The sequence below is a fragment of the Leucopleurus acutus genome, assembly GCF_964270905.1.
Source record: "Leucopleurus acutus genome assembly, chromosome: 7".
NCBI lineage: Eukaryota > Metazoa > Chordata > Mammalia > Artiodactyla > Delphinidae > Leucopleurus > Leucopleurus acutus.
Genome location: NC_139150.1, coordinates 50,437,806 through 50,449,977, shown reverse-complemented (window position 1 = coordinate 50,449,977; position 12,172 = coordinate 50,437,806). Strand labels below are relative to the sequence as shown.

Here is a 12,172-nt window from a genome sequence, read left to right as displayed (position 1 = left end):
AGGGAATGTTCCTCTCCATTCAGGCAAATGGAGAGGTTCAAGATTGTATAACCTCAGCAGTTAATTACTAATATATTGTTAGTTATGCTGTGAAGAAATTGCCACTTTCTATAATGCCTGTGTTAAGTATTACCCCTGCCCCCTTTTCATCATCTCCATTTATACAAATACAATTTATTGATGACCCCATACAGGCAAGCCTGCCTCACAGTTGACCCATACCATTCTCTGTATCTTAATGTGGCCCAAAGCTAGCTAGATTTTTCTCATTTTTAGTGATGCGGTGGCTTTTAATACGAGCTGTGTCAGGGTGGATACCTAAAGAAACGAATGTTCCCTTTCTCTAACCAGAGATGTTCTCTGCGTGTGTGTGTGTGTGTGTGTGCGCGCGCGCATGTGTCTGCCTGTCTCATTGCCTAGGAAACCTAACACTATCCTTTTTACACCATTGCTAAATAAACCATGGTACTCAGGGAGATATGAATCCAAGGAAAACTATGGTAATTAATACTTGCTTCAGGGAAAGGTGAACAACTCAAGAAGCTCAGAGTTACCAAAAATGAAAATGATAATAAAAAATACTGTATCCTCAGGGGCTTCCCTGGTGGCGCAGTGGTTGAGAATCTGCCTGCTAATGCAGGGGACAGAGGTTCGAGCTCTGGTTTGGGAGGATCCCACGTGCCGTGGAGCAGCTAGGCCCATGAGCCACAACTACTGAGCCTGCGCGTCTAGAGCCTGTGCTCCACAACAAGAGAGGCCGCGATAGTGAGAGGCGCGCGCACTGCGATGAAGAGTGGCCCCCGCTTGCCACAACTAGAGAAAGCCCTCGCACAGAAACGGAGACGCAACACAGCAAAAATAAATTAATTAATTAATAAACTCCTACCCCCAACATCTCCTTTTAAAAAAAAAAATACTGTATCCTCTCTAATAAAATCTTGGGCCTCCCAACTGCATGGAAATAAATCATTTAAAGAATAATTCCATGTAAGTGGAACGGGTGTTTTATTTTACTCTTGAATGTTGAAGGTGATCTGCTGTAATGGAATGAATTGCTTTGCATGAGATTGAAAGGAGAAAACAGAGTGGAACAAATTAAAAAATTGGCAACACTCTTAACCCACTGAAAATAGCCTGCTTCAGAACCCAAGGCATTGTGATTATTTTTACTTGCTTGCAACAGTGAAGAAGGATGTCAGAGGTCATTTTGAACCTCTGCTTTTACCTCTTATGTCTACATAGCGCATGTTTTCAAGTTATATTCATATAAGTTCCAAAATTATTCCTTTTGGCAATCCCATAAAAGCTGTAACTGAGTGCATGTCTCCTCATAAATCCCAAAATACGGAATGAGGAAATGTTTGAATACCATACCTGGGTGTCATACAAGCATTATGAATATTCAGCTGTACTTACTTAGGGCAACAGTAGCCATTTAAGTGAGCAGGTGATATGGGGGCTCTTCCATACATGAGCTCTTCTCCCAGGCAGCCTCCGTTCCTGTGTCACTCCCCTCCTGTGTGTGCCTTGCTGCTGCTTGAGTGCAGTCCTGGCCTTTCCAGATAAGATTTATTATAAGAGGATGGCTCCTAACAACACAAGCCAACTACTTCCTCTGGAACTCACCAAAAGGAACAGTCATCTGTAACCATGCAGGGGAAAACCTGGCCGCACTGGATACATTGAACAGATCGAGGATGGTCTTTGACTATGGTGATTTTGACTTTATATGTTGACTTTTGAACCTAAGCTTCACCTAAGAATCCACTTTACTGAATTAGCATTATCTTGAAGACTCATTTTTTCCACTCAAAAAATACTTACCGTCTACTGTGTGTTAGGTGCTGATACAAAATTCTGACTGACCTCAGCAAACTTAAATTGTAGTAGATTCCAAGTGCTTGCTGTGTGCTAAAAGCCTTTTTATTTGCACAGTTGATTCGTTTAACATCCATGAAAATCAGCCTTCAGTGTCCCATCTAGAATATGGTAAAAAGAGATCCTGAAACTCTACATAAAAGTATATTATTCTACTGCATTGTTCTAATTTCTTACAATGAAGGATTAGGTGACTTTTCTGATGTCATGTGAAATATATCTAGTCAAAGAATAAAATGAATGGTAAACATCGTAAACATCAAAATTCAGGGTAGTGGATGCCTCTGAGGAGAAGGAAGGGTATATGATCAGTAAAAAGTACAGAAGGCAATTCAACTATATGAATAATATTCTTAAGCAGCATTTTAGGTTCATGAGTATTCACTGATTTCTTTATACCTTTTATATATCATAAATTTTGCACAAAAATGTTCAAAGGTGAACCCAGAAGAGGGAAAAAATATAATGATATATATGGGAATGGAAATCAGGTTTTAAAATCCCTAAAATATCTAAGGTCTTTTTCCTGTAACTATGGATGTAAGAAAGAGTTCAGATTCAGGACCAATCTATTTCCACTGTGATGGTTCTCTCTGTTGGTGAGATATTTTCTAAATTATTTTACTTATTCCTAGTTTAAAATGTTTATCCAACATTCAAAATTCATTGCCAAAAAAATGCATTTTGGGCATTGCTCCAAACACTGAGCCCTGGTTCTTATACCTAAAGCATTACAACAGTGGTTTCATTGGGGAAAATGGAGAGATTTTCCCAAGAAGGAGGCAGAGGGGGATGATGACTTTTCAGGTTAAAGACACACTGTGATTGGCAAGGGATGCCTGCTTGGAGTGGCTCTTGCTGCGTTAGCATCTGTTTTTACCTGATGCCCATTGGCCTTTGTGACATGAGGTTAGAGAGACCCAGTATCAAGGGATGTTTTCCTAGAGGGGAAATTGGCACAGGACAAATAGAGCTAGAATTTGAAGTCAAAATTGTCTTTGCTAATGTTCCTTCTCTCTCTCTTTCTTTTTTTTTTCTTTTTAACATTTTAACTGCAGTGAAGGGAGCAATCTGACCCCAGCACATCACTACCCAGACTTCAGATTTAAGACATACGCTCCACTAGCATTCCGATATTTCAGAGAACTTTTTGGTATCAAGCCTGATGATTACTTGGTAAGAACCTATCATTTTCCTTCCTTCTCCAGAAATGTGTGACGTCAACATTTTTCTCATGGCAACAGTGACAAGTGGCTTGTGTCTCTTCTTTTACAGAGCTCTGGAGCATAGTAAAAGTTCCAGGTTTCATAAGGATTATAAATTTAGCTTCAGGAAATGTAGTTTGACTCTGCAGCTCTTACCTGATAGCTACAAAATGTGCTATGGTAATTGATATTTGAATAAGTGGGGTATCGGTTGCTACTTCAGATAATTATTCTAACAGATATATTATAATTAGTTATAAAGACTCCTGTGAATTTTGCTGATTGGATTCTGTATGAAAGCCTTCCTATTTTAATTGACTTATTTATACCATTCGTCTCAAACCTGCCTTGGCCCACAGCCATTTGCACCTTGACCTACAATTTGAATATGATTTTAAAGCAGCTGGATAGTTTTGTTTTCAACAGCTCTTCATGCCGGCTCTTTCTAGAGGTGTTTTTGTTTGGTACCAGAACATGTATTACCCTTAGGCCTGTCTCTTCTCCCTGTCTGCCTCCTTGCACACAGTGGGTACAAACACAACCGCCTTATTGTGAGAATGTCTGATGTGACCTCAGAGTTTTACCTTATTCCTATTCAAGAAGCCAGGAGCTCTCTTTCTGTTTCAAGAGAAAAAGTGGTTTATCTCATAATTTGATCACTGTTAACACCCTGGGGCTCTTGAAAATTGGTTTTTAAGAAGCTTTAGGAAGGATACCATCAAATAGTTATTGTTCATCCCATTCTGAACGATCTTAATAAGACTTGAGCCAGATCCTAGAAGAATCCTTTGCAGAGGAAGTACAGCAACGTGTGTTACTTGTTAACAGAGTATTTAAACTGTATCTTATAATTTGGGTAAGGTATAAATGGTTAACTTCAGAGCTGATTCTGTTCTGGGCTGATGAAAAACCACGAATTTAGCTGGGCCCTAAGAAAATAACATGACTTCTGCCTGATGAATGAGAGAATACTGGTTCCTCAAGACACATTAATAAGTCTTCACAGAGCATGAGAACTGAGTAGAAAGTCCTTGGGTGCCCTGCTGCCCTTAAATGTGCACTGATACAACGCAACATCAAAAATAAATAAATAAATAAACAACCCAATTTAAAAATGAGCAGAGGATCTGAATAGACATTTTTCCAAAAAAGACATACGGATGGCCAACAGGCACATGAACAGATGCTCAACATCACTAATCATCAGAGACATGCAAATCAAAACCACAATGAGCTATCACCTCACACCTGTCAGAATGGCTATGTTGATCTCTGCCTCACCACACCCCTTTGATGGAGAGACTAGGTGCCTCTACCCAGCATTACCAACCCTGCCCTCCCAACCACTCAAGTACAACACAAACACACACATTTGCAGGATTGGGGGGTGGGGTGTACCTTAGAGAAGATCCTTTAGTTTCTGGCCATTCTGTAATTACTGAGGGTCACTGTCATTCACGAAACATGTTTGAGAACCCAGTGGGGTCTTGATATTGTGTTATTGAAAACAAGATTGATAGCTCATCTTCTGCCATATGTTACCAGTTAATGGATTCTCTTCTGACTTACCTTGAGCTCCTGCCAGCCAAGAAGATACCACCAGACTTGCATTTCATAACACAGATTCAATCAGTGTGATGAGAGGGCTGTCTACCCTGAGTAGGTCTTCCTTTAGTGTTCCTGCGGCCGCTGACGGGCAGGCTGGGAAGCCCATTCTTTTATTTAGTCTTTCTCACAAGATTTCTCTCCTTGGGGAAGGCCTTTTTCTGAGCAACAACTCACACAGCTTATACAGTTTCCTAATGAGCCTTTAAGCTGGAAAAGTTACCTTCATAATGAGGTCAGAGTATTTACAAAGGAGCAGGGGAGACCAAGCTGATGACTTCTCAAAGCAAAAGTCCTCCTTCGTGTACCTGGCAAGAGGTGGTTAATTGATCACTGGGTACTTTGAATACCAACTGTAACTAATATACTTTGCTAATAATTATGGAGAGATTCAAAAAATTATAAGTCATGGCACTCAGAGAACTTAGAATCCAATTGGAATGATGATTTATGTGGGAAAACAACGAATTCTACCAGGCAGTAAATAAAAAGATGGAAGCAAAACAGTAAATACTCCAGGATTTCAAAGGTGGGAGAGGTCTCTCTCTGTTGGATCGATGATTAGGGGGGCTTCTTAGGGGCATGGCGTAGTTTAACTGTGACTTAAAAATTGCAAGGGATTTGAGTAGGTGGGAAAAAGGGAAAGATGTTGGGACAGGGTATAAGGGTAGGGAGCAGTGTTAGCACTGTCAGCCAGAGATGCAAGTGCATTAAATATTTAGAAGGACTTTGAGTGGTCCAGTATAGCAGGAGGGGAAGGTTTTGATCAGGAAGATTAGAAAGACAGTGCTAGATAATTCAAATAACCAGTTGTGTGTTTTGTGGTTTTTTCGTTTTTGTTTTTTTAATTATAGGAAATTGGTGAAATGTCAAGACTGACTAGATATTTGATTATGTTGAAGTTTTGGGGGTTTTTTGGTGGGATGATGGTATTGTGGTTGTGTTTTTTTTGTTTTGTTTTGTTTTGTTTTTTTGCGGTACGCAGGCCTCTCACTGTTGTGGCCCCTCCCGTTGCAGAGCACAGGCTCCGGATGCGCAGGCTCAGCGGCCATTGCTCACGGGCCCAGCCGCTCTGCGGCATGTGGGATCTTCCCAGACCGGGGCACGAACCCGTGTCCCCTGCATCGGCAGGCAGACTCTCAACCACTGAGCCACCAGGGAAGCCCGTGGTTGTGTTTTAAAAGAGGAATCCTTGTCTTTTAGAGACACATACTGAAATATCTGTGGGAGAAATGATATGATGTCTGCGATTTGCTTCAAAAGAATCTGAGGGAAGCAGCCAGGGCAATGGTTGAGGGTGTAAAGGAAACAAGGCTGGCCATGAGTTGATAGCTGAAAATAGACACGTTGAAGCCAGAAGATAGACACGTGTGTCAATTCACACACAATGTTAATTAGTTCTCTTTACTTTCGTGTATGTTTGAAATTTTCCATAATGAAAAGTTAGGGGGGAAAAAAAGATGGGATCAGACAGATAAGTGTGCTTTTGTTTGATTGCATTTTCCACCTCCCTTATTAATTGTACACACAGTTCAGTAACCGGACCCATCTCCGGGACCTGCAAGAAACAGAACAAGGGCAGTGGGTCTCTAGCTAAACATGGCTGCCCGGTCCCCAGTGGCTGGGGCCACCCACAGCCCAGGACCAAGGCAGCTCACCTTACTGGTCTTGGAGCTTCTGGAAGCTCACTCTAAACTACTACATCTGAGGAGCCCACCCAGTCATCTGGAGTGTGGTAGATGAGGAAGGGGTCTTTTGCCGGACACAACATACTTCAGAAAGTCAGGTGGAAACTCAGACCATTTTTTTTTTTAATAAATTTATTTATTTATTTTTGGCTGCACTGGGTCTTTGCTGCTGCGCACGGGCCCTCTCTAGTTGCAGCGAGCGGGGGCCACTCTTCGTTGTGGTGCGCAGGCTTCTCACTGCAGTGCCCTCTCCGCTGCAGAGCACAGGCTCCAGGCGCCTGGGCTTCAGTAGTTATGGCTCGTGGGCCCCAGAGTGCAGGCTCAGTAGTTGTGGCGCAGGGGCCCAGCTGCTCCGCAGCATGTGGGTTCCCCCCAGACTAGGACTCGAACCCGTGTCCCCTGCATTGGCAGGCAGATTCCCAACCACTGCGCCACCAGGGAAGCCCTCAGAGACTTTTTAACCCAACTCTTCATTGTAGATGAGGAATCTGAAGCTGGTGAAGGGAGGTGCCCAAGGTTACCCACGTTGGGGACTGGAGGCAGAGCCCAGGCCGGAACAGTGGTCTCACCTCCTTCCCTGGTGCTCTTTCCCTCTACCAGTTGGCCTCATGCTTCCCAACCACTAAGTCTCAGACCTCTTATTAGATGTGGTCTCAAGATGACCACTCCCTAGCCATCAAACTATGAACTGTGGTTATCCATTCTGAAGAATACAGCCAAAGAGGTAAAAGACCCCTAACAAAGCACATTTTCAAAGAGTTAAGGCCAGAAAAGCACAGAAAAATGAATTAAAACGTCCCCTGAAAAACTGTGTGAAGAAAAAAAAAGGATACGGTGCAGATCACAAATGCATGCTGGCATCTATCAAACTGGGGTTATCTAAACCCAAATTTGTGAAGATATACTGATCTAAATGGGAGAGGAAAGGAGAGGGTAACTTTACGTAGGGATTGGTAACTATTGGTAGATTTGATATTGGATCTCTGTGATGTTTGTATTTCTACTTAGTCTTACACTGTTGCATCTGGATTTCAGCCTGAATAACTCTGATTACATTCTCAGTACCATTAAAACTCACCATGTGCGTGCCAATTACAAGTTCATGTTGAAACGTGCATAATTTGGATATAAGACAGTGTGGTGAAGGTATGTCCACGTGCACGGCACAGCAATGCAAATGCTCCTTATTCCTTATTTGTTCCTAAATAAATGCCTCCCAGGGGAAGGCCAAGGGGCCCCAGAGCATTTTTTTTCCCATTTCTGCTTGGGCAACAGGCCTTTGGTTCATTTCCTTCTTTACCAGGTGCCTGGGTATTCCCAAATCCAGGGTGATTTATATGATATTTTTCAGGCTCACCAACACCCATAAGAAAGAGAGCGGGGTGAATATTTGACACTGTCGAGGGTAAGAAATGGCAGGAAAAATGATCTCCACCTCACTGTGCAAGTTTACAACGTTAATTTGCCTTGGCAGGTTCCAGCTGGGTTGTACTTTGCATTCTTGCCAGTGGGTACATAGGGAGGCCCTGCAGGAAATACAAGGCAGGGAAGGAGCACGTGGGAACAGCTTGCGCAGATGAGAGGGCTGGGAAGGTGCGTCAACCCAGGCGTGTACACAGGGGCTTGTTGATCGTGGCTAATTAAAATGTTCCCATAGCGCCTCTATATTTGCTCTGAAAAGGCAACATTTCAGAGAAGATTGCTTAGCAAGAGAACATGGTAACCAAGTTGCAGGGTGGAAAACCATAGAACTAGAGGTGAGAATGGTAATAGTCCCAGGTGTTCAGCATCATAATGCTAGTTTATTGCAGACTGATGCTGTGCTAGGAGTGACCCCAAAATGGTTATTAAAATAGGTCAAAACAACTAATTTCTCCATTCATATTCATTTATAAATTACATAATAAAGGAGTATTTGGCAATTAAGTAACCAATGAAATAGCCTCCAGATTGTGTTACTGCTTGTAGAAGAATTTGAGAGTTTAATTGGAAGCAGATGTTCACGTCTGAATCCAGTTTTCCCTTGACAGCTCTTCCTGGATCACCCCCTAATTTCTCTATTTGCAGAAATAGATCACCCCCTAATTTCTGCATTCTTTGCTTTTTTTGTACTTTCACAACATTTACTCCTATCCATAAGAAGGTTCTGTGCCAGAAATTCAAACCCCATGGAACAAAAAATCAGAATCCTAAAGGCGGTCTGGGGTCTGCCTTCACTTTTTATGAGAATGGGATCCACACCTTTATTTTCCCAGGTCTCAAATTCATGATTATACAGAAGACATAGGTTTTTTCTTTCTTTTTTAAAAACTAATTTATTTTCTAATTGAATTATAGTTAATTCACAATGTCATGTTAGTTTCAAGTATACAGCGAAGTGATTCAGTTACATGTGTGTGTATGTGTGTTATACACACACACGTTCTTTTTCAGATTCTTTTCTATTATAGATATTACAAGATATTGAGTAGAGTTCCCTGTGCTATACAGTAGGTTCTTGTTGTTTATCTATTTTACGTATAGTAGTGTGTATATGTTAATCCCAAACCCCTAACTTATCTTGTCACCCCCAGCCCATCTCTTTTCTTGCTTCACCAAGAATATCTTAGTGTACCTTTGGGTAGCCCTCTTGTCATGGGACTTAGGCTGAAACCCTCAGTACCTCCTAGGGCACTGCTGGCTCTCCAGCTGTGTGTATGATCATGTAATGAAAAATGGCAACAGCAATGACTAAGTGGTCACTCTGCCTGGGGTTTCAAAAGCATTCGTTTTTAAAACTTTGAGCTGCTGTTAGGTAGATATTACCATCGTTATTTTAGAGATGAGGTTCCTAAGACTCCAAGATGCTAAGTTCCTCACTCAAGGTCAGAGAACTGGCTACTGACAGAGTCATGATTTTAGAAACATCAGTCGATTCCAACTCCCAGGCCTTTCCTTCCGCGTGGACTCTGCACACAGCAGGGAAGGTGCCCCCTGCTTCTTCTTGGCTTTTATAGCATCCTGTGTGCAGTGTGAGGACTATTTTTGTTTTCCTCTCTTATCCTCAACTGGTTCATAAGGGCTTAGGCTGCACTGCTGCTTAGCAAGAGAGCTTCAGGAAGCAAGGCTAGAGGAAAAAGAAGGAGGAGGTAGCAGATGGAAGTTGCCAGTGATGCTTAGGAAGGCAGCAAACACTTGCTTCTTTCTTTTCCTGGTGGATTTTGTTTCCCTTACCCACAGTGCTGCCAAAGCAGGTTAATTTAAAAGGTAACATCTAGAAACTTCCTTTTCATCATGCTTCTCCCAGTTTCTCTGTTTCTTCTCCTCCCTCCTTCCTTTTGTTCCTCACTTCCTCTCAGATTTTTCTGTGATGAGGACTTAAGTATTCACAAGCCCGGATAAAATGCTTTGGAGGATGTTGAGCCCTGGTGTTTTCAGATGCCTCCATCCGCAAAGTACAGTTCCTTAAATCCCTACTTTTGCCTCGCACCAGGGCTCGTCTGATCTCACACCATAGCGTCCTTACCTTTTTCTCTGCCCCTAATGTTTCTCTAGTCAATAATTGGGATTTATTAGCTAATAAACACTAAGCTCATTAGCCCAAAATTGACTGTTCTGCTGGGTTGGGGCACTTCTTGGTGAGACAGCCCTTCAGTTGTTGGTAAATTTCAATCATTCATTTGACAAAAATTTATTGAGTTCCTTCTGTGTACAAGGCACAGGTCCTGAACTGTATCAGAGTATAGGACAGTCATAGTTTCTGCCCTCATAGAGTTTTACAATCTCATGGGAACTTGGAATAACTAAATAGGCAATTAAGGTATTTTGTGGTAACTTGTGTGACGAGAACATTCGGTGCCAGGAAGCAGTTGATCTGGATTCGCAGAACCAGGGAGAGTTTTCCAGGGCAAGTGCTGTCCAGCAGACACTGAAGGCCAAAGTCACTGTAACAACCTCCTCACTGTGTCTTCCTTTTGTCCACCTACTGTGGGCTCTCAGCACAGCAGATGGCATGGTCCTCTGCTCCAGATGCTGCAATGGCTTTCAGCTCCCCGAGAGAAAGGGCCAAAGTCCATACCATGGCCTATGGCTCCCTATGTGTCGGGTCCACCCAACCCTTCTGGCTTCTTCCCTTTCAGCTCTCCTCCCTGCTCCCTCTGCTTCAGCCATGGCCTCCTTGCTGTGCCTTGAACTCTCCAGATCTCAAGACCTTAGCATTTGCCCTTCCCTCTGCCTGGAATACCCTTTCCCCAAGTATCCCCAGGCCTCTCCTCAAATGCCACCTTCCCAATAATGCTTTTAGTGACCACCCAGGCCTCATCATTGCTGGCACTCCCTGCCCCCCTTTCCATGCTTCCTTTTTCTCAACAGCACTTGGCACGTTCTGATGTATAAGTTATTTACTTGTTTGTTGACTGTTTCCTCCTACTAGAATATAAGCTTCCTGAGTGCCTGGGACGGTACAGACAGATGCTCAGTAGATACTTTTTAAATGTTGAATGAACACGTGAATGATGCATTTCTGGCATACAACTAGAATCATGTGTGAAATTAACCAAATCACCCTGAGGGTTTTCATGAAGAATCAGCAAGCCGAGTATATGTTAAAACTGGTATGTCAAGTGTATAAGTGCATACTCATTCGGCCAAAAATACTCTGTTATAATATAAAGCTAGTCTAGTTTCTGTTCTCAAGAAAATAAGGGGTTTTTTTTAAGAGTAAGTTTTATTCAGTGGTAGTCAACCGGGTAAAGGCAGCATGGAGGTTGTTTCCGATAGAGGAAAATGCAAAAGCCAGGAGTGTGTGGCACACTTAAGAAAATGAGAAATAGTTCTCTGTGTTTACAGGTAGAGTTTGAGGAGAGAATTGATGAGAGAGAAGGCTGGAGAGCAGGACTCCCATCATTCATGGACTCAAATGCTCTCTTAAGAAACTTGGGTATTCTCTTCTTTGTAAACAGTGGAACCCATTGAAAGGTGTGAAGGTGTGGAAGGCTATGCCATTCAGAAAGATCTCTGGTCTCCTGGTGGAGAATGCACGGGGTGGGGGGGCAGTCAAGAATGGATAGTTGAGAACAGGTGGAGCTCACCATGGTAATCAAGGCATGAAATGATGAAACCACTGAACTTCGGGTATTGGAAAAAGAGATGCCATGAAGGGGGCAGATATTATCAATAGTCTGGATATGGAAGGTGAAGAAATGGAGACATCAAAGAGGATGCCCACGTTTCTGGTTTGGGAGCAAAATGTAGATAATGATGCGTCAAGATAATGATGCTTCCGTTATCTAAGATAGAGGAAAAGGGGAGAAGATGGAGGACGGCAGAGGAGGCAGATGATCTAGAGTCACCACGTACAGTTGTACAGGGTGTGCACTGCCCAAGAACACCTGGCTAAGGTGAAGGAATGAAGACCCGAATCCATTCCTTCATCTATTCACCAACCTGTATCTGGTCCAGAGCTGCATCTGCCAGGAAAAAGAGTTCCCTCTTTCTAATTACTACAAAGTCACCACAAGGGCTAACCACAGGCCCGAGATGAACTTGCTTTTGAACTTGTTACATGTGCAGTGTTTCTGGTATAACCAAATAGAAATGTCTGTTGAAAAGTTAGGCATACAGGTCTGGATCCCTAGAGAGAGATCTGAGCTGGAGATTCAGAGGTTAGAGTCATTTCCTTGTTGAAACCATGAGTGGATGACCTCCCTTGGGAGAGTAAATAGTGAGAAGAGAATAGGTGTTGGTGTCAAGTGGCAAATACACAGTGTGGATCACACCTTCTGTTGTTATTCTATGGGCACTTGTTGGAAACAAAGC

General features: G+C 42.7%; 1 protein-coding gene across 1 annotated transcript in view; it reads left to right on the top strand.

Annotated features, from left to right (window-relative positions):
* Positions 1-12,172, top strand: part of PIP5K1B (phosphatidylinositol-4-phosphate 5-kinase type 1 beta) — a 330,053-nt gene that overhangs the window by 173,392 nt on the left and 144,489 nt on the right. Inside the window, exon 5 of the mRNA XM_082843121.1 lies at positions 2,937-3,054. Coding sequence (XP_082699247.1) covers positions 2,937-3,054 — 118 coding nt within the window. The remainder of the gene's footprint in view (positions 1-2,936; positions 3,055-12,172) is intronic.